This window comes from Electrona antarctica, assembly GCF_951216825.1.
Source record: "Electrona antarctica genome assembly, chromosome: 16".
NCBI classification, from domain to species: Eukaryota; Metazoa; Chordata; class Actinopteri; order Myctophiformes; family Myctophidae; genus Electrona; species Electrona antarctica.
In genome coordinates, this window is record NC_136797.1 from 23446230 (window position 1) to 23469506 (window position 23277).

General features: G+C 43.1%; 3 protein-coding genes across 4 annotated transcripts in view; 1 reads left to right on the plus strand and 2 right to left on the minus strand.

The window, feature by feature from the left end:
• LOC306939258 (sorting nexin-6) overlaps positions 1 to 1357 on the minus strand; it is a 16668-nt gene extending 15311 nt beyond the window's left edge. The window contains exon 1 of the mRNA XM_079523814.1: positions 1123 to 1357. Within this exon, the coding sequence (XP_079379940.1) occupies positions 1123 to 1128 (6 nt within the window). The 5' untranslated portion in view covers positions 1129 to 1357. The remainder of the gene's footprint in view (positions 1 to 1122) is intronic.
• Positions 1358 to 2200: 843 nt separating this feature from the next.
• LOC306939755 (uncharacterized protein) lies at positions 2201 to 8794 on the minus strand. 2 transcript variants are annotated; one of them, XM_079524448.1, is made up of 4 exons: positions 8609 to 8794; positions 7377 to 7410; positions 5727 to 5973; positions 2201 to 3685 (listed from the first exon to the last, which is right to left on the minus strand). In XM_079524448.1, exons 2-4 carry the CDS (start codon positions 7407 to 7409, stop codon positions 3249 to 3251), a joined length of 717 nt encoding a protein of 238 aa, XP_079380574.1. In that variant the 5' UTR covers position 7410; positions 8609 to 8794; the 3' UTR covers positions 2201 to 3248. The 2 variants fall into 2 exon arrangements, with proteins under 2 accessions (XP_079380574.1, XP_079380573.1); XM_079524447.1 differs by lacking the exon at positions 8609 to 8794 and adding an exon at positions 8313 to 8503.
• A 5388-nt stretch (positions 8795 to 14182) lies between these two features.
• The window catches only part of aif1l (allograft inflammatory factor 1-like), a 33145-nt gene continuing 24050 nt past the window's right edge, over positions 14183 to 23277 (plus strand). Inside the window, exons 1-2 of the mRNA XM_079524789.1 lie at positions 14183 to 14330; positions 14555 to 14616. Of these exons, the coding sequence (XP_079380915.1) occupies positions 14306 to 14330; positions 14555 to 14616 (87 nt within the window). The 5' untranslated portion in view covers positions 14183 to 14305. The remainder of the gene's footprint in view (positions 14331 to 14554; positions 14617 to 23277) is intronic.

The following is a 23277-nucleotide window of genomic DNA, read 5'->3' on the forward strand; positions in this document are numbered from 1 at the left end:
TTTTCTTTTTCTTTTTACCCATTTAGGGCTGACATTTAAAAAATGTCTTCTAAATCCTGACAGTTTTCTGAAATACCTATGTTTCTATATCAGTGGTGCTCAATATTTCATGTTAAATGTCCAGGACCCCAAAATGATATGTAATTGCCCACCGACCCCCATCTGAAAATGTTATTCCAGGAACCCCTCAGAAGCAAAGATTCGAGTTAAAAACGTTCGCTCTGAAAGAATATATATTCAAAGATTTGTGCCACATTTTCAAGATTTTTCAAAAATAGCAGATCTACAAGCTCGGATATGAGCTTGTAGATCTGCTATTTTTGAGTGGTGCAAACCACTCCAACAACCAGCTTTGTCTGTATCTGTGTATGTCTGTACCTGTACGTGGGGCCACGTACAGATGAGCACGGTTGCTATGGTTAGTGTGTGACGTCACTGCACCACTCAGTTCACACGGGTGTGATTTTTCAATAACATATGCTTAAAACACCAAAAGGGGTTCCCGTCCTGAATGTGTTTAACAAACCAATTGTAATTCATATCATTTATAAATATCATAAAAGTTCATAAATCGGTAACAGGAAGAGTGGGCACTAAGGAACAGTGTGAGTCAACATGACGTTATTGGAAAATTAGAACATGCTTAATTGAACATATATCGCCAGTTAAGGTATAATGTTTCTACGATTGCTACAAAACTATACATTTTGGGGCATAAACTATTTAGGTATGATAATGATGTACCGTGCATGTTCTAATCATGTTTATACTTTAATATATTATTTTACATTCTGGTCTGGACACAACAGGCAATTTTACATTGAAGTGCCCACTCTTCCTGTATAGTAGCTCATACTGTACATAACACCATTGCAACCATGCAGTGAAATCACCACTGAATATGACATCATACTGTAACTGTAACACTGCAACAGTATAGTCTGTGTGTGTGTGTGTGTGTGTGTGTGTGTGTGTGTGTGTGTGTGTGTGTGTGTGTGTGTGTGTGTGTGTGTGTGTGTGTGTGTGTGTCTACTATGCTGTACTCTGCACACCGCGTGTCACATCACATGACAATCAGGAGCTGCACAGAACTTTTTTTAGGCACTAAAAAGTCACACTTACCATCATGGTGAAACATGCAGTGTGAGACCTGCTGGTGGTACTACTAGGAAGTGTTGTTGTCCTTTTATGTTGTTGAATGTTCTGACTGCAAATCTCTCCTATTATGATCCTGAAAGAAGACTCTAAAGAGGTCTGTGTTCTTCTATAGAGGCTATACAGTAACTGTCTAGACTAGGTGTGTGTGTGTGTGTGTCTTCTGAAGACACTACAGTAACACTGGCCTAAGTGCTAGAATAACTGCCTCCTATAGTGACTGCACTCACACTGTCATAACATGCTGAGAAGGCACAGGATATCCTTCAGGGTCAAAGTGCACACCGGTGGTGTGTGTGTGTGTGTCAGAGAGAGAGAGAGAGAGAGAGAGAGAGAGAGAGAGAGAGAGAGAGAGAGAGAGAGAGAGAGAGAGAGAGAGAGAGAGAGAGAGAGAGAGAGAGAGAGAGAGAGAGAGAGAGAGAGAGAGAGAGAGAGAGAGAGAGAGAGGATATAAAGCAGTGTGTAAACTAAAGTGCTGGCACAGAGGAAACAACAGAAGGCGCTGCAGCACAGAGGAAACGGCAGAGCAGAGGAAAGCATGCGTTACTGAGTGACAGAGTATCTATCTACAGTATAGGACACGCCCCCTGACCTACAGACACGCCCCCTGACCAAGAGACATGCCCCCCTACCAGGAAAGAGGTGAAAGCTCTGTCCAATGTATTGCTTTCCACGACCCACAAACCTGTAAGCTAAACTATTAGATACTTTAAGCTAAGGGTTAAACGTGTCATTAAAGCAGCAGTGGACCTTTTTTTTTATTATTATTATTCAAAAGTAGCCAATGTACAAGATTTGTAGATGTGCTGTTTTTGAATAGCCAACGTATAAAATATGGAGTGTTTTAAACAGATTGTGATGCTGTATTAACACATTTAGCTGGGGTCCCCGTGGACGGAAGGTTATCATTAAGGATCACTAAAATAAATTCATCTGTAAATGGTTTACAGAACTGCCACAAGCACACGCACGCTCGCTCGCGCACACACACACAAACACACACACACACACGCACACGCACACACGCACACGCAGTGGGGGGAAATATGGAGAGGAGAGACTTTATTATTATTATAAACCAACAAACATCATACAGCCGACAAACAGACTTTTCAACAGAGAAATGACGCCGGCCTCAGTCACACATCAGGACGGTGCTGCCGTTTAGTAAGCGTTTAGCCAAATTTCCAATACCCCAAAATCTCGGCCACTCGCTCACTCCAGCACGGTGGTTTTCCGGTGAAATTGGTGACCTGATGAAATATGTGACAATCGTGTAAGACAATCACGTTTAGTGTCCGAATGCAAATCATGCACATGTTTGTTATTAGCTTTGTTAAATTTAGCGGTATTCAGGCCACGTATTTAAGCAATTCTGGACGGGAACCCGTTTTGGTGTTTTAACTAAGCGTTATGTTATACTTTATAGCTATTGAAAAATAGCAGATCTACAAGCTCATAGCGCACCACCGAGTGGCGCGCTACGAGCTTGTAGGTCTGCTATTTTTGAAAAATCGTGAAAATGCGGCACAAATCTTTGAATATATATTCTTTCAGAAGACTTTTTATTTATTTCGACGTCAGGCCTAAATGGGTTATAGACCTCCATGAATGTTGTGTGACGTCCACAAGATGGTCACACATTTTTGGCAGGTCACCAATTTCACCACGACATCCCTTGAGGTCCCTAAAGGGATCAAACGGAAAACCTGGGGCGACAGGGCCTTCTCTGTGGCCGCCCCTACCCTCTGGAACGCTCTCCCCAAACACATCAGAGATGCCACCTCACTTCCCACCTTCAAATCTGCACTAAAAACCCACCTGTTCACCATCGCATTTCCAAGCTGATGTATTTTTAAAACTTGCACTGTTTTATTGGTTTTATTCTTTTAATTGTTTTTTTTCTAATAAAGTTGTCCTTTTCTTGTTCCCCCCCCCCCCCCCTGGCCCCAACACATGTAAAGCGTCTTTGAGTGTCAAGAAAAGCACTATATAAATCCCAGATATTATTATTATTATTATCCCCCATGCCGGAGTAAATCGAGTGTTGAGTGAGCGAGTGGCCGAGATTTGGGTGAATTGGACTTTGGACTTCAGCCTCCGCTACACATCCTGACGGTGCTGCCGTCGGGTTGCGGTGCGTTCCAACAGTACTCCTGCTGGCTGTCCTGCTGCTGGTCCCCCCCGAACCAGTGACTCTGATGATGACCTGCGGGGTCATGGAAATCTGACCCCCAAAAATCCGCACCCTCGTCGGCCCCTCCTCCCCCTCCCGGCGGAGGTTGAGGAAAAATCCAGTGCCCCGCCCCCGCCTCCTGGCCCCAGAAGGGCCCCCCCTCCTCCCCCCACTCGTCCTGGCCGTCGAACGTGAACTGAACATCGCCGAACATCTGGTCGAAGCTGAAGTCGAAGAAGTTGTCGTGGTCGTCGTCGGAACCTCCTCCGAACTCCCCTTCGTTCTTCATGTAAGCCTCGTGGCCCAGTTGGTCGTACAGCCTTCTCTTGTCCTTGTTGGACAGGACTCCGTAAGCTGAGGGAGAAACGGACTTATTATTTATTGTGGGAGCCATTCAGGATTTTTCTTTTTTTCCCTGTATATTTAACCCATTTAGACCTGCAGACGATTCTACAAATGTCTGCTAAATTGTTTTCTGAAAAACCCATGTTTCTATGTCAGTGGTTCTCACAGTTTTTCATGTCAAGGACCCCAAAAACTATATGTAATTGGCCGCCTGGCCATCTGAAAATATGTATTTCCAGGGACCCCCCCAGAAGCAACGATTTGAGTAAAACGCTTTCCCGATTTTTCAAAAATAGCAGACCTACAAGCTCGTAGTGCGGCACTTGGTGCCGCGCTATGAGCTTGTAGATCTGCTATTTTTCAATAGCTAAAGTATAACATAATGCTTAAAACACCAAAAGGGGTTCCTGCCCTGAATGGATTAATTTATTTATTATTAGGGGTCAAGCCCGAAGGGGTGAAGGAAGACCCTTTATTGTTTTCATACGGGTATCGCCATTTTTGGCAGTTCTGTGCTGTCATTTTCCACAAAATTCAGGTAGAGGTAGAGGTCGTTAGCCTGGTTTCCAGCCCATAGACCCCACCCACTCGACTGAGCGCAAGAGCTGGAGGCTCTCAGAGTCTGACAATCAGGCTAAGAGGTTGTGGGAATCGCTCAAGAACTGCTTGCAGCTATTTGGTTTTGTTTTGCATAAGTAGATTTGTGTTACAGCTAATGCTTTTATTTTGAAGGTCATTTTGGGTGCACAGCTGAGAATGAGAAGAGGCAATCAGTGAGCACCGGAAGGGGGTAACAGGTACGGTCACCCCTTTTCCATCTCGCCCCACTACTCTCCTAGCTGTAAATAACAAACATAATTCATGTTGGTGAGAGAGGGAGGGAAATACTAAATTAACTGTTAACTACATTAAAACATTTCGTGGGGGCGAGTTGGTAAAGGGGCGAGTCGTTTGGTATTCCGGGAGGGTACATGTTTTTTTTTTACCAGCAGGTCAGGGCAGAGCCTAGCAAACATTTCAACACCTTTTTTGCTGTATGTCTGGAGAAGCTGAAATAAACACCACAAAACTTTGCTGCCATTACTGGACAAATTCACAATGAACTCATTCATGAACTGCGTTAAGATTCGCTGCCTGGTGCCTTAGTGGCTTTTTGAGATTTTATTGTTGGTGTAAATTAGCCACTACATTTATGCTTCTTGTTGGATAAGACTAGAGTTCTCAAATTCTGCCCGAAGCCGGCCCAGACTTCTGGCCTAGGCCCAGACTTCTGGCCTAGGCCCAGACTTCTGGCTTCAATGTAGCCTGACAGCGTGCCACAGGTTCGAGTCCCGGTCCCGACATCCTTTCTGCGTGTCACTCCCCATTTCCTGTCAAAGGCAGGAAAAAGAAAACGAAGCGGACCCTACCCTACGTCTATACCTGACCCAACCTGGCACTTTCGGGCCAGACCCAAAATGTATCCTAACTACTAGTAGTTGGTCCAGGCAGAGAAACCATGCAAGGCACCAACCAGCACATCAGGAGCAATTAGTGGTTCAGAGTCTTGCTCAAGGACACTTCGACACTAACTCTGGGGGAGCCCAGGTTCGAACTGGCAACATTGCAGTTACCATCCAGCCACCGCCGCCCCTATAAGGCAGACGGAAATGGAAGAATGGAAATGGACATGGACGGAAATGGAAGTTGAAGTATTGGATTGTACATGCGTCACACGCACAATCTTTGGTGTAGCTCGGCCGAAAGACAAAACTTCTCTTCTGAGTGTACCTGACACCCTGATATTCAGACAACCAAAAGTTTGTCATTAGTAAATGTAGCCTACTTACAGTAGTTACTTTCCACCACCGCACCACTTACAATGAATTGAACATGGTGGACCCTGTTGTAAACAAGTGTAATGCTTAATTGGGTCGTCCACTCACAGTTAACAGCCTTTGTATTGAGTTTGTGCTTGAAATGTACTGTAATTCTGCAAACTGTTAATAAAATTTTCAATCAATCAATCAAACAGGTCCTAATATCAGATCTGTATTTTTAACCCCTTTACCTTCAGCGATCTCCCGGAAGGTCTTCTCGGCGTCGGGACTCTTGTTCTTGTCGGGGTGGTATTTCATGGCCAGCTTACGGAAGGCCCGTTTCACCTCCTTGTCGGACGCGGTCCGCTGGACGTCCAGGGTCTCGTAGTAGCTTCTCTTCAGCGCCGAGGAGGAGGCGGAGCTGCTCTGGGACTGACCCTGGTGGTCCGAGGCCTCCTCCTCGCCCAGCACGGCCATGCAGAGGCAGCACACCAGCATCTAAAAGGGAGTGTTTCAAGCATTATGTTACACTTTAGCTATTGAAAAATAGCAGATCTACAAGCTCATGGCTGGTAGATCTGCTATTTTTTGAAAAATCATGACAATGTGGTGCAAATCGTTGAATATATATTCTTTCAGAGTGAACGTTTTTAACTCAAATCTTTGCTTCTTGGGGGTCCCTGGAACAACATATTTTCAGATGGGGGTCGGCGGCAAAATACAGACAATTCAGGGGGTCCTTGACATGAAAGAGGTTGAGCGCCACTGACATGGGAAACATGGGTTTTTCAGAAAGACATTTTGTAGTATCAGCGGCACTGCAATGTAGAAATGTAGAAGTTTACTTGAATTTACTTGAGTGAAAGTACAAAGGCCTCAACGTTTACTTAAAGTACCAAACATGCAAGTACTCATTGTGCAGAATGTCCTGTTAACTTTCACACCATTTCAAAATGCATAAAGTTTTTTTTACAGAAATGTTGTCTCATGATCATTACATTTTACATGACAATTAATTGTCACACAAATAATTGCGATTAACGGTTAAATTGTTTGTTTGTTTTTGTCGTTGAACATTGGAACATTATGAATAAAAATTAGCTTGGCTTTTTATATGCTTTGAAGTTACACAAGGTGCAGATATGATAAATGAGCTATACATATCAAAAGAAATAACAGGCTTATTTATTTAATAACATAAATAAGCAAATAACATTATTGAACTTGCTATTCCCACTTGTTTGACATAATGAACATTTCTCAACATGGACACGATTATGATCAAGGACAAGTAATTGCGATTAGTTGGTTTACCTATGATCCTAGATGACTATTTCCATGCGTTTGATGAATTACCTGGTGTGCACCTTGCTTGCTGTCAGTGGCTCTGGATTAATTTAAACCCCATTTTGGGGCGGGAACCCCTTTTGGTGTTTTAAACATTGTTACAATTTAGCTATTGAAAAATAGCAGATCTACAAGCTCATAGCGCGCCACCGAGTGGCGCGCTACGAGCTTGTAGGTCTGCTATTTTTGAAAAATCGTGAAAATATTTATTTCAGAAAACTGGAGGATTTAGAAGATTTTTTTTAAATTTCGAGGTCAAGCCAAAATGGGTTAAGAGCGTCTGCTAAAATGCCTACATCGTAGGGTGGGAACCCCTTTTGGTGTTTTAAACATTGTTACAATTTAGCTATTGAAAAATAGCAGATCTACAAGCTCATAGCGCGCCACCGAGTGGCGCGCTACGAGCTTGTAGGTCTGCTATTTTTGAAAAATCGTGAAAATATTTGAGGATTTAGAAGATTTTTTTTTAAATTTCGGCGTCAGGCCTAAAAGGGTTATTAAGAGTGTCTGCTAAAAAGCCTACATCGTACATAGTATTATTGTGCCAGGCCTACCAGAGTCTTGGAGGAGGCAGCTTGCAGATCCATCCTGAATGTGATGAGATATAGAGACACACACAGACAGGTGTTAGAGTTTCAAAACCGTCTGATACCAACGTAAGTACTGCTGCTGCTTCATCATCATATGTACACAGAGAGGATCAGCTAAACACGTCAGCAAGCATGAGGAGCCGGTGTGTCTCTGTGTGTGTGTGTGTGTGTGTGTGTGTGTGTGTGTGTGTGTGTGTGTGTGTGTGTGTGTGTGTGTGTGTGTGTGTGTGGGGACTGGGTAAACGGCTCTAACAGCTTTTTGTATTTCCTCGTGTCACGAGTCCTGACAAAACCAGACGAACAGCTTCGTTATATTATTTTGCTAGTCTATACTTAAGGGGTCTTCAACATAGGGGGTCTTTTCAACAGGGGTCCCTATAGGGGGTCTTCAACAGGGGGTCCGGGACCCCTCAGAGATACAACGGTGTGGGGGGGTGGTACTTTAAACACTCGCATTCCTGTTGTGAGCTTCTAGATCTGCTATTTTCGACAAAGAGGTATGGTGTAGCCTAGGCCTACTGTAGAGGGAGAAAAAGGAGCGGATCAAGTACAGAGATGAAAGGTAATGATGAGGTTTCAAGTGGTTAAATGTCTGGAAATACACAAATGAATCCAACACAACACTGATGATAGTTGCTGTCAAACAAGTAGATATCTATATCTAGTAGATACTATGAAGATATCTATGAAATCTATGAAAAAGTGTAATCTGATTAATAACCCCTCAGCTATAAGGGGTCCCTGCTTCATCTCCCTCCCAGCTAAGGGGTCCCTTCTTCTTCATCTCCCTCCCAGCTAAGGGCCCTGCTTCGGGTGCATGTGTTTGGTCCGTCATACTAAAGTTAGAGTGACAGGCATTAGTCCGACACCCAAAACCCAAACCCTAAACTAAAACCTAACCTCACAGGAAGCGACATGACATCAGCAGCTTGTGAATGCAACTTGTTCCCGTTCGTGGATGACTCGACACTGCTGGTCTCAAACAGACAACAAACAAACGAAATGAAAACGCCCTCAGCTATGAACTCTCTCTCTCAGCTAGGGGTCCCTGCAGCTTCATCTCTCTCAGCTAAGAGATCCGTCCCTGCTTCATCTCCCTCTCAGCTAAGGGGTCCCTGCTTGCTTCAATCTCTAAGGGGGTCCTTAGCCTGAAAGACTTCGAAGTTTTGTTGTCTGGTATAGGCTATTATACTTACAAAAGTGTAAATATCTGGATGTATCTCGATCTCAAATGATGCAGAATGTTGTTCTCTTTTAACTATAACTACTATATTTAGATTATGCAGCTACATATTTTACTAGAATTTGGATTAACATTTAGTCAAACTATTCTTCCGTGCATAACAAAACAACAAACCGATGAAAACACAGTGTGCGCTAGATATTTTTTAACCAGTAGGTGGCGTAAAAGATCAAGGAAACGGAGAGGTAAGCGTGTCCTGATTACTCGCCGTACGACCGTGTCGCGCACATGAAACACCTATATCCATTTAATTTTAACTGCTAAAAATTAGGCCAATGATATGTCACCCACATTTGAATATTATGGAGTAGGCCTATATTGATGGTCTTCATTGTTTCTCTTCTGGCTTGATCCTCAAACATTTTTGTTTTGTAATATTTGCACAGGAATATTAAAGGCGTGTAAAATTGGATATTTTGTCCATAAAGTAATACAGAATACAAAGTAATACGTGTACAGATTGATATACTATATACTGTGTGTGTGTGTGTGTGTGTGTGTGTGTGTGTGTGTGTGTGTGTGTGTGTGTGTGTGTGTGTGTGTGTGTGTGTGTGTGTGTGTGTGTGTGTGTGTGTGTGTGTGTGTGGTTGGTTGGTTACTGTATGCTTTGGCAATGTAAACATATGTTTTCTCATGCCAATAAAGCCCATTGAATTGAATTGTATGGATAGGTTTTGTTCAGTCATGTTCTAATCATGTATACTAATTATTGAATGAAATAGCCTACCGTTTTATTTTTTTAACATTTTGGACCAAATGGACACATTTCCATCAAGGTGCCCACTCTTCCTGTAAGCTTGTATGTCTGTAGGGCCTATATGTAGGCCTATTACTGCGACCGTAGGTCGCAGTAATAGTAATACGCCACGCCTCCATATATATTGTTATGCCTCGTGACATCACGCCTCCATATTCCATATGTTGATCTGACCTCATCAAACCCTGCACACTCAAGACACCCTCCATATGGCCAGACCTCATCAAACCCTGTACACACTCAAGGCACTGCATGCCCACGCTGCCACTCTTAGATCTCCATGGAGCTGACCTGTTCTGACATTCCATATGTTGATCTGACCCCCCAGGCCAAAGCGCCAGAGCTTGCCCAGCAGTGTGCCGTCACCCAGGCTGATGCGCGCACGCGACCTCAGTCGCTTCTCGCCCTCAGGGCGTCTTACTGGTGTATTATCCATAATCATGAATGGATATGCTGTATGTATGTGCAGACTATCAAGAGAGCATATGAGGTGATGCTGATAAATGTACAGTGTCAGCCGGCTACGCAGCGGGGAATACTTGGAATAAATGTATACAGTTAATCTAACCCATTTTGGTTGGGAACCCCTTTTGGTGTTAGCATTATGTTTTAGCTATTGAAAAATAGCAGATCTACAAGCTCTACGGGCTTGTAGGTCTGCTATTTTTGAAAAATCGAAGAACAACTGACATAGAAACATAGCTTTTTCAGAAAACTGTCAGGATGTAGAAGACATTTTTAGAATCTGATCTCAGGTCAAAATGGGCTAAAGTGAACATAATGAGCTATGAACTGAAACATTTATAGCAGCGTGCCGCCTATAAGCAGGCCTCTGATTATGATTCTAGTGTACATCCCATGAGCAAAGCAGGAGTCATTATTCAGTCATTAATCATTCATCCGAGGACAGAACAGAACACATGGGGGCTTGGCTATGTTGCCTAATAACTACCGGCACAAGGGAGCGACCGAGCCGATTATTCTTGTGCGAGGGATGATGAGTCTGGCTGAAGGTACGTGCTCCCCAGGCCCACAAGCACATCATCACAGAGGAAGTGGGACAGGGTTCAAAGAGGAAGAGAGGAGTGTTTTATTCACCCTGTTGTGAAGAGGTGGACCATATCCATGTATAGGCATATATGCCTGCAAGAACGAATAGCTGTACCTCTGAATTCTGAAAACCTTGAGATTCAAAATGAAGACGATATACATTATCAGAATGTTGAGACCTTCTAGACTATAGCTCAGGAGAAATATCCACAGAAGATATTACAGTCTTATTTTAAAAAATCACACCCGTGTGAACTGAGTGGTGTAACTCATTTTTGAGTGGTGTAAACCACTCCTACGACTGGCTTTGTTAGTCTGTCTGTGCTCAAAAAATGAGCATGGTTGCTACGGTCACCCAGTTCACCCGGGTGTGATTTAATTACGTCAGACATTACGTCAGACCACAGCTGATCAGGCTATATAAGACCTTACACCACTCAGTTCACACGGGTGTGATTTTTTTTGGTACGGACAGACACGTAAACTAACAAAGCCAGTTGTAGGAGTGGTTTACACCACTCAAAAATATATTAAACACAATGGAGCTGGGAACTTCTCCTTTGGTCCACCCATTCCTGGAACAATTCCTGGGAAGAAAGCCCACCTGAACACCTGCCTGTAGAAAAAAGAAATCACACCCATGTAAAGTGAGGGGCGCAAATATATTAAAGTCTAACTCATGTTGATTAGGTGATGTAATGGTGATCTAAAACAAACGGTGCAAACACAAACATTAAATGCCATTAAGAGACAATATGACATAAATGGCACATTATGACGTACATTTTCCCTTCATTGTCAATAGCGTTTATAAAACAAACATTGAATCAAAGACAAACATTAAACCTATAGCGCCCCTCAAAAAACAGGGATGTAGGCAGGGAAACAACTACCTTCTATGATGCCACTGAGCATCATGAAGGTACAAGACCCGCCCACTTCAGTCATCAGCAACAGTATGACAATGACAAAAATATAATTATCCAGGTGAAAATCACTCGGGTTTAGGGTTAAAAGCGCCATAAAAGAGCATCTGTCTGTAAGTTGCAACTGGACCTAGATAAGTCTGGGTCTAGCTTGAAAGAGAATAATGTTCAGTCTCTTGTGTTTAGCAGTTTGTTTTAGGTCATTGTCATGCCACACTGGTACAAACAGCAATGTTAACTATAAGTGGGACAGCTGCAGGCAAGTACAGGGAGGGAGCTGGTTGCACACTCCATTACACCACATGATGGTAGCAGAGAGCTTGTAGCATCCTTTGTGAAGCCAAGGACATCATTCATGGCATGGAAAAGATATTGATGTATGACTGAATTGTAAACCCTGACTAAATCTCAACAATGTTTATTTAAAAAGGAAAGAGGACATGCTTGCACACATTATTATTGTTATAAAATATATACATGAACTCATTTAACCCTAATTTTTTACTTTGGCTAGGCCCTATTTGAAAATAGCCAATCTACAGGTTTGTTGATATGCTATTTTCAAAAAATATCTTATATTCTTTGGTCTAAGTATGTTGAGGTAGGCTGACAGCCTGACACACACAGGCTGACAGCCTGACACATGATTCCTCTTCAGCAGCCTTCAGGTGATTGGCAGAGTGGTTTTTATTTTCCCGCCTCCCCTAGTGGCGAATAATAATACTTCTGGGAACTCAGATTAGCAGAGTGGGCCAACTTGTACACCTGAGTTAATGGGTTAATGGGGGGAGTAAGCACCTCTCATTGGCTTGCAACCTACCTCTCATTCTCTCTTTTTCCTCTCCTGAGGTCCTGCTTGGTCTTCCACTTGGCTTGCTTGGTTCCTTGTTGTTTACTTTTTGTTCTTTTGCATGACACTCACACATCACATTCCACACATTCACACGCTCATGCATACTGACTTATTCACACTAAATATAAACCAGCAAGACATGCACCCTAAGGGCGAGAAGCAACCTCGCCCTTTTTTTTGTTTTATTTTTTATTTTTTAGATATTTATTATCTTTTATTTACTTTTAACATTTCATTTACATATAGCCTGCATATGGCTACAGTTACAAAATTCAACATATTAAAAAAATAATTTCCTAGCTAAAGAGAAACAACCCCAACCCTTCCTATAGTTAGGTAACGTTAGCTTAAGTTGTGGCAAATCTGCAAAAAAAATGCTTACCACTAGCTTCACAGATGTGTTCATAAAGGTGTCTACTATATATCACAGAAAAAAATGTTCCAACCCAACTCCCTTGGGAAACTTTGTGACAGCTGCTGAAAGTTGGGGTACCATTATCAACCAATATAAGGCAAAGAATTCCAAATTTCATTATACTTTAAGTAGCATGTAACAGTAGCATGTAACATGTCAATGGGGGTTTTCATGATGCTGAATCCATTGCAAGCATTAGTTTCACATTTGGGCAAGTGGCTATGGCCGAATTTAGCCCAAGGAGTATTTTTGTGCAAAACTCATGCTTGGAATGGATTCAGCATCATGAAAACCCAATGTCACATGTTACTTAATAACTTAAAGTATAATGAAATTTGGAATTCTTTGCCTTATATTGGTTGATAATGGTACCCCAACTTTCAGCAGCTGTCACAAAGTTGCCCAAGGGAGTTGGGTTGGAACAATTCTTTCTGTGATAGTAGACACCTTTATGAACACATCTGTGAAGAAAGCTAGTGGTAAGTAACTTAACTTAAGCTAACTTTACCTAACTACTAGTACAAAAGACTAACAAATGCATGATTTTCTTCTGACTATTATCATATGTGCTACACTACAAACATAAATAAAAACATGACAACAACAAGAATGACAAGTAGACACTGGTAACAACAATGACACCAACAACAATCTCCGTTATACTTACAATTTAATTAGCCCTCTCCAGCAATGAATTCTGTACTGGCCATATATGGAGCGTGTCTTGAGTGTACAGGGTTTGATGAGGTCAGATCAACATATGGAATGTCAGAACAGGTCAGCTCCATATATGGCGATATAAGAGTTTTGGAGTTGCTGGCCGGCTCCATATATGCAGATCTATAGGACCTAGATCTGCATATATGGAGCAACTCTACATCATACATGGAGGAGACTACTCTGGATCATCACGATCCAGAATCTGGATCATCACAGCTGGATTCTGGATTCCAGACTTGTCTTCTCTCCATGTATGGTTATCCAGGGTTAGATGAGGTCAGTGTCTTTGACGAAAAATGCACAAGATCTAAGGGCCTCCATGATGCCACGTGATGGCGTGACCTATGGAGGCATGATGTTACGAGGCGTGACCATATATGGAGGCACGAGGCGTGACAAAGATAGCCGATCTACAAGCTGAGAGCTGTGATCTGATGTTTTAGAAAATGTTGAATTATTTATTTATTGTATTTAAATTACTATTTTTGAGTGGTGCAATTGTCAATTGTCATTGACATTACGTCAGACCACAGCTGATCAGGCTATATAAGACCTTGCACCACTCAGTTCACACGGGTGTGATTTTTTTTTTACACTAAACTTCTCTTCTGGGAGTCCCTGCCTGCCACCAAATCCTTTCACACATTGTGCATTGTTTGAGAGAGAACCACCGCATTACGCCACATGATGTCAGCAGAGGGTTACTTCTTACGCCATCGTTCAGTGGACACAGAGCATCACCATTGGTGCTGTAGCTGAGAGCAGGCTGCAGCCAGCCAGGCAGTCATTCAGTCCAGGAGAGAAGAGGTCGGTGCAGCAGCCAGCTGAACACACACACACACACACACTGACACACACACGCACGCACAACAGTCGCATCGGGAGACTTTATTGTTCTCTGGATCGCAGGACACGCAACAAACTCCGCGATGCCATCGAATCACAAAGCTCAAGGTAAACGGATCTATTGTGGCGTTTTTTCCCCCCTCCCTTCCTTTCTTCTAATGCCAGTATCCAGTGCTTATGTGTTGTATAGGTGTTGTAGTAGCTCAGCTAATGCTGTCCTAATCTGTTCAATGGAACATTCACTAGGCCGGTTAGCTCGTAAAGCTAGCCCTATATAGTCTGATGATCCAATACACATCATTATTAAAATAACGAGATTGTCTCTTTGGCAGGAGGGAAAGCCTTCGGAACGTTAAAAGCCCAGCAAAGGGAGAGACTGGAAGAGATAAACAAGGTAAAGTCAACGCCGTTATTTGACGCCTGCCTGCACAGTGCACACACACGTGTATAACGTTACATTCATTCAACTAGATCAGTGCATGATTCTCAGACTCTGATCGGCGTTGTTTTAACTCTTCGGAGTGTGACAAAAATGGCACCAAATGGACCTGGTTCCATTTGTGTTATACTCTCGGAGTTACAGTCAGACCCTCATGGACCTAGGGGGGGTCAGGGGGTCCCCGGACCATTGAACTATAGTTCACGTATAGAGACTATACTTGGCTTATACATTGGCGAATATGTTTTGTTTCTTTAATGTCCACATGACATGATAACACCATGATTGATTAATCGTATTGATTGGTTTAGCACTTGTTGAATGGTTGCATCATGCATGATGTGGCAGCATCTGTGTGTGTCCTCTTGGCTTATCTGACCTCCCGCTTTATCCATCCCTACCTAGTCTGGAACTTATTTGAAGGAGTAAAACGTTGGTTTAACGGTAACCCAATGTGTAGTGAGTATGTTGATACAATGTAACTACATCTGTAATAGCCTACATGGTAAGACAGAGTAGAGTATGTTGTTGTAGTATAACAGGACACCTAGCCTAGTTGAAAAGTAGTCCTTGCCTGGCTGAATCCCATTAGCCTAATGTCTCTGGCGGTCAGTCTTGGAAGATTGGTAGAAATGTAGTCTCGCATCACGCAGGAGACTTTGAATCCTGGGTCAGTGCAGGGTAAGGGCATGAAACCCCTGTTTTGGCCTGGGGGCAGGCAGACATTCACAGACAATAGCCAGTCTACAAAGCTCACAACGTGTCGCAACACATTGTGAGCTGTGTAGGCTTTTCCGGTCAACTAATACTTAGTCAAGTAATACTTGGGTTGAGCGACGAAGCCCCCCCCGGGGGGGTCTCCGGCCATCCAAGTACCGGGTTTAACCCATTAAAACCGGGAAAGCACCTGTGTCATTTTAGATTTGACCATTGTCTATTTAAAAAAATATATCAGATCTACAAGCTCGCAGCGCTGCACAAAGCCTGTCGATCTGCTAGTTTTACATTTTTGAAAGTGTGAGAACTACTGATTGTAGAAGGCATTTCGTAGAATCGGCCACATGTCTTAATGACCTGAGGCAGTGGTTAAACTCTGTTTTCTTTTTACTGTGCACTCCCATCGAATGTGTTTGTAGTGACCCATTCTGTGCAGAGTGCTTCGGCACGCACAGCTTTACAGAGCCCACCAGACCAGACGCAGCTCCTCTCGCACACCAGAGAGGCCCTCTCTAGATTCCCTTGTGGTCCAACGGGAAACAGGTGTCTGCGCAGACCGGCCTGGCTGAATGAGGGCTTTGTGTCGGTGCTGGAACCGTCCCTACTGTAGATGCTCCCACGTGTGTGTGTGTGTGTGTGTGTGTGTGTGTGTGTGTGTGTGTGTGTGTGTGTGTGTGTGTGCGTGTGCGTGTGCGTGTGCGTGCGTGTTGTGATGGAAGGAGTACTCACGTGATTGACTTATTAAAGCACTTTCTTTGCCCAGGAATATTCAGAATAAAGGCGCTAGAGTGCCCAGCAGATGGGGCAGATTTTACTCTGAAAAGCCCCGCCTTCCATTACCCCCCCCCCCCCCTGCGCTGTCGGGAGGCACACGCAGATTAGACACACCAACAGACCGACATTCGGAAACAACGGCCAGACATGCGGTCGGACATGTGCTGCTCCCATGCTTGCGGTTATAGGGTAAGGTTAGGGTTTGAAGTAGGTTGTCGGTCTAATGACAGTCGGACCAATAGTATGTCTAAACTAAAGCCTGTACCCGACAGCGCGGGCATGGGAGTATGTTGTGTCTATTCTGCGTGTTCATCCCTGCGCTGTCATATCTAAGCTGTGTTTATTTTTCAAAAGAGATGCTATAGGTTAACTCAGAAATTAAGACAGAACATTGCCGTTTTGATCAAAACCACGGAGAGCGCCGTAGATTTAGAGTTATGAGCCACTTTAGTCGGTCCGTAAACAAGGAAGTGAATGGCAGTGTGCTCATGCACGAAACACAATGGAGATTGCAAAAAGAAGAAAATTCAATGAAAATGACCCTAAGACGTCCTGGGCACCCTAGGGTGTAATTATAAAGACGTCTGGAGACGTTGAATAGAGGAAAGAAGTGCTGCCGTGGTCCTTTGTACTTGTGAACTGAAAACAGGTGCTCGTTGGCGAGGGTTCAATCATGAAAAGATAAGAAAAAGGGAGTCAAGGTACTCTGTTCCAGTCAGGTGAAAAAAGCCTTTATTTGTATGGCATAGCAAAGATCATAAAAAAATGGACCAATGCGTTTCGGCTACAAGCCTGTGTCAGGGTCCTTCGTCTTGGGCACTGAATGTGTTAAGTAAAAAATATCAATGCTGCAATGTAGATGTACTCTGTTACAACTAGTAGAAGTCCCCTATGCTAAATGTAATTGAGTAAAAGTATAAAAGTATCCATCGCCATCAACATACTTACAGTACCAAGATTAGAAGTACTGTGCAGATTGTCACCAATCCACAAATTCAAATAGCAGATCTACAAGCTCACAATACGTGTGTGTGTGTGTGTGTGTGTGTGTGTGTGTGTGTGTGTGTGTGTGTGTGTGTGTGTGTGTGTGTGTGTGTGTGTGTGTGTGTGTGTGTGTGTGTGTGCGTGCGTGCGTGCGTGCGTGCGTGCGTGCGTGCGTGCGTGCGTGCGTGCGTGCGTGCGTGCGTGCGTGCGTGCGTGCGTGCGTGCGTGCGTGCGTGCGTGCGTGCGTGCGTGCGTGCGTGCGTGCGTGCGTGCGTGCGTGCGTGCGTGCGTGCGTGCGTGCGTGCGTGCGTGCGTGCGTGCGTGCGTGCGTGCGTGCGTGCGTGCGTGCGTGCGTGCGTGCGTGCGTGCGTGCGTGCGTGCGTGCGTGCGTGCGTGCGTGCGTGCGTGCGAGACAGAGGAAAATAGAGAAGTGCTATTAGGGTTTCAAACAATCGCTTTGCAATATTCTCTTTTGTCTAGTTCGTTTTACGTACCGGAAATCCTCCTGTCTTTATTCATTTTGTCTTTCAGGTATTGCAATATTCATAAGTAGGCCTATACAAAGATGGATTCGGTAACATATTCTGTCACTCATTGATTGTGATTCCCTTATACCAATAAACACACATTATAACACTGTCAGTCGCGTTCTTTCAACATCAATCAAACAATGTAGTTGATTAGGTTCAAGGTTCAGGTGTGTGTGTGTGTGTGTGTGTGTGTGTGTGTGTGTGTGTGTGTGTGTGTGTGTGTGTGTGTGTGTGTGTGTGTGTGTGTGTGTGTGTGTGTGTGTGTGTGTGTGTGTGTGTGTGTGTGTGTGTGTGTGTGTGTGTGTGTTAGTGTGTGTGTGTGTGTGTGTGTCTTGTCCTCTCTCTGATCCCCCTCCCGGGTGGCCTGTCACCAGAGCACTAATTTGGTTCATGTCACACAAAAAATCGGGTCACAGCAAGAGGGCAGCCTGGAGCGCCATGTGGAGAACTTACTGTACAGTGCTAAGTCTTGCTTTTGATATGCAGTAAAATCATCAGTGTTTACAAATGGAGGCTGCACATTTATGATGATGATAATAATAATTATAGTCTTTTATTTGTCACAGAGAGATATTCCATTTCACAAGTCTGCTAAAAAAACACAATAAAAAAAAGAAAACAACAACAAACACTAGGGATGCACTGAAAGGGAATCTTTTGGCCGAAACCGAATATAGGAAACAGTTGGCCGAATACCGAATATCCGAATATGATTAATATTATATATCTTTTATCCTACCATTGCTGTCATGGCCGTACCTTAAAGCTACCTGATTAATGGCAAAATAAATGGTTATGGCAAAACTTAACTTAAATAATAATCACTATTATGGGTCCATAGAACATTTATTCAGCTCTTTTGAATGCATTAATTGCATACACTATTCGGTGATATATTCTCTGCCTATTCGGGCCGAAACCGAATAGGCCGAAAATGCATTTTCTGTCGAATATTTTCTGCGGACGAATATTCGGTGCATCACCAACAAACACAGTCTCCAGAATACACAAACAATGAACATACCGTATCAGCGAGGCATTTTGTTTAGTGCTAAAGGAATGAAAGTCTGCACAGCAGCATTGCTCCTAAAGTGTTTTAGTTTACTTAACCCATTTTTTCCTGTCTACAGGATTTTGCTGTGTAGAGATTCCATTTCTGCTCTTTTTGGGAGCATCCGTTTTATAGTACACCATGGTATGACATGTTGAATGTTGTGAATGTGATTAGTTGATGTCCTATTATTAGTTGATGTCCTAAATGATGCATCTCTAACCTTGCGAACTTGAGTGCGAATTTTACACCTGAAGAGGACCTTGCCCTCACTATAGTCAATGTGTGGCTATTTAACCCATTTAGACATAGACATTTAAAAAATGTCTTCTAAATCATCTGAAATACCTATGTTTCTATGTCAGTGGTGCTCAATATTTCATGTCAAGAACCCCAAAAATGATTGTATTGATGTATTTGGCCGCCGACCCCCCCATCTGAAATTATGTTGTTCCAGGGACTTCCCCAGAAGCAAAGATTTGAGTTAAAAACGTTCGCTCTGGAAAATATATATTCCAAATTTGCGACATATTTTCACGATTTTTCAAAAATAAACCCTGTACACTCAAGACACGCTCCATATATGGCCAGTACTACAGAATTCATTCCATATGTTGATCTGACCTCATCAAACCCTGTACCCTCAAGACACTCTCCATACAGGTATATGGGCGGCTGTGGCTCAGGAGGTAGAGCAGGTCGTCCAATGATCCATGGGTTGGCGGTTCGAATCCCGGCTCCTCCTGTCTACATGTCGAAGTGTCCTTGGGCAAGACACTGAACCCCAAATTGCTCCCGATGTGCTGGTTGGTACCTTGCACGGCTTCCGCCGCCATCGGTGTATGAATGTGTGTGTGAATGGGTGAATGTAATGCACAATCTATGTAAAGCGCCTTGGATAAAGGCGCTATATAAATGCACCATTTACCATTTACCATATGGCCAGTACAGAATTCATTCCATATGTTGATCTGACCCCCTCATGCCAAAGCGCCAGCGCTCGCCCAGCCGTCACCCAGGCGGATGCGTGCGTGCGTGCACGCTTCTCGCCCTCAGGGTGTCTTACTGGTATTTTTAGCTATATTGTTGTGAATGTGATTAGTTGATGTCCACTAATTATCCCATTTTGACCTGAGATCAGATTCTAAAAATGTCTTCTACATCCTGACAGTTTTCTGAAAAAGCTATGTTTCTATGTCAGTGGTTCTTCGATTTTTCAAAAATAGCAGACCTACAAGCTTGTAGCGCGCCACTCGGTGGCGCGCTATGAGCTTGTAGATCTGCTATTTTTCAATAGCTAAAGCATAACATAATGCTAACACCAAAAGGGGTTCCCGCCCAGAATGGGTTATGCATCTCTAACCTTGCGAACTTGAGTGCATTTACACCTGAAGAGGACCTTGCCCTCACTATACAGTAGTCAACGTGTGGCTATTTAATCACCTCCATTTTTCAAATCCCGGCAAAGACATAAATACATCTTATGGATTACAGCTTTTAGGTCAGTCTTATGGAGCATGCCAATTTGCCATGTGCTGAAGTCCTACTGTTGGGGAAGAAAAACAGGTTTCCGTGCAAAGTCTGTTTGTGCCATATCATACAGATGGCTTATCATAAAATATGCATGCTGTGCCACTTATCGAAGAAAAGTTGTTCACCACCGGGCATTGTGCACATGCTGGGGACAGTGTGCAGGTATTTAAAGAAAATGCTCTATTATACTGTACGAGGCAGATAAATAAAAAAAAGGCTTTTATGAAAAACATAAAAATTGTGAATTTATTGTAGTTCACTAAGGAAGTTATTTCTCAGCATCTGCAGCACATGGAAACTTGAAATGACACGGACGCTTTCCCGGTTTTGAAAGGTATGAAGACGACAGGTCTAAATGCACTAATAGATTTACGATATGCATTAAAACCAAAGTGCTAGGTTCATTTATCCAACTCAGAGTGTGCACAAATGGAACCAAATGGGTCCATTAAGGTTCCATTTGTACACACGCAGGGTTACAGACCCGTATAACGGTCCATTTGGTTCGTATTACTTCCCAACTATCCATCATTGAACTGGAGTGGAGACGATGCCCTGGGACCCCCGGGGGTCCCAGAAACCAACGTTAAAGACGTGTGCGTGCGTGTGCGTGCGTGCGTGCGTGCGTGCGTGCGTGCGTGCGTGCGTGCGTGCGTGCGTGCGTGCTTGCGTGCGTGCGTGCGTGCGGCTATGACTCCCACATGGTAGATCAACTCAATTATAATTTAATTAGAGTCTCTCTCCCTGCAGCCATTTGTCAACGTACGTACAGTACTCCTGTAACATGACAAATGGTTCCATGTACTGTATCTGAGGAGTTATGGGCCTACATCATATCGTGTCCGTCAGGTAGAAACCTCATAACTTTTCAGGTTTCAAATAAAAAAATCTGAATCAACTTTATTGTCACATCACAATTAAAAACGTGGGTGAAATTCATTTTTTTGCATAGTTCCATCATCGTGTAAATGCTTTCCAAGAAAGGCAGGAAAGAAGAAAGTTTGAGTGCTTTTACCACAAAAAGTCAAGGGTTTCAGATCATTCTGAAGCTTGTTTCCCAAACGGCACGGCTGTTGGGAATGACAAAAGTGGCAAAAGTAGCAGAAACGTGTCGATTTGCATCACATTTCAAGCTTGCAGGTCTGTAACTGTAACAGTTACATACGTATACTTTAATGCCTTTTGTGTGATGCTGTAGTATGATCAAGTAGTACCGGTATGTTGTAGTAGGGCATTACTTTACCAAAAAAACACACACACACAAAAAAGAGGTTTCTGCCTGACAGCAACAATATCAAAATAGTGTTGAATGGATGGGTGCAGCTTAAAGGAGCATTCAGTGATTTGGGTGATTTGGAAAACCACCCAGTCCGCCCCGGTAACAAAATGTGCACATGCACGCTCTACAGTGGGGGGAAGTGCAACAGGCCAACAGCATGTGCACCAAGGCCCGCCCCCACTCGATCATGATTGGAGGAAGGCCCCTCTCATCCTGATTGGATGAAGGTTTTGCCACCCGCCACCAAAACTGATACTAGGGTTTTTTGACCCCAGGGGATCACTGGGGACAGGGAGGAACTCCTTATATGGTCAGCACACTCTATAGTAGGGAGGATTATCCAGAAAAAAAGAAAAAATAAGTGATATTTGAATTAAGTCAAATCACTGAATATACCTTTAATGTTGCTGTCGGACGGAAACCTTGTATGTCCAAAACCGTTACTTTTCAGGAAATGGTAAAAAGAAAATAGCCTGTGTTCCAATGGTTCCAATGTAGTTATGGAGTGACACGCTCTTGTTGCATTAAATGCAGAAACACTTACTTTCACTTTCAAAATGTTTCTAAAATTCCAAATATAGCTATTTATAGTATGACACTGTTGTATGACATAGGGCATTCATTTACCCCAAAACAATCACACCCGTGTGAAGTGAGGGGCACTCTTATCATCTGATGATTAGATGATTAGGTGATGTATTGTAGATGTAAAACAAACGGTGATAAAACAAACATTAAATTCTCTTTATTGTCAATGGCGTTTTTAAAACAAACATTGAACTAAAAACAAACCTGCATATAGGAGACCCTCAAAAATACATAGAGTAGTAATAATAGTGAGGAAATGACTGATCTCCTCACACGAGAACGGTGGGATTTAGGTTGAAAATCAGTGATTTCCCTTTAACGCTGAGAAAGTATTTTAAAAATCTACTTATGTTGTTTGCTCTTGTAGAAGAAGTAGCAATTACCCTACTGCCTCAGTCTAAAGTATTAGGTGTAGTCATGATAGGGTAACAATCGTGGGTATTCTGAGCATACAAATAATAGCCAAGATAATCCATGAAAAGATATTGCACGAGTAATATTGAAAGCTGCCTGTTTGCACTGCTGTTACAATAATAGGCATGCAGAAATCAGGCACTAATCAAGCATCAACCTTCTGTGGTTTCAGCTTTGTTTAACCCATTCCGTTTTTCGGACAAAATGTATGTTGCAATATAGTGCTGCACAATGAATCGAAAAAACTTTGCAATCTAGATTCAGACACCTATAGGATCTCATTTCAAACTTTTCAGCAATAATTGTGCAGCACTAGTTGGCTGTCCAATTCATTTAGTTACTCTTGTGTTTTTGCTACAAGAGAGAGACTTTAAGAGAGGTTTAAGTCAAGCACTTTAATGTTGTCTGTTTAAAGCCACAGTAGTTGGCTCCAGGTGCCACAATAACGTTCAGCAACTACAGACTGAAGACAATAAATATTTTGATGGGGGAAAATGCGAATCGTGTGAGGATTGTGATCTCAATTATTGTGGCGTAAAAATCGATATTCACATTTGAGCGAGAATCGTGCAGGACTATTGCATCCACACCAAGAACCATAACTACAAATATGTCTTTTTTTCCTTTTTTAATCCTTCTAACTGGAAGTCCACACCACAGCTATGACCACAGTGGTGCACAATATCGTTGGGAGAGATTTGATGGATGATAGAAACACTGACTACACGACAACACCCGCCCAAATT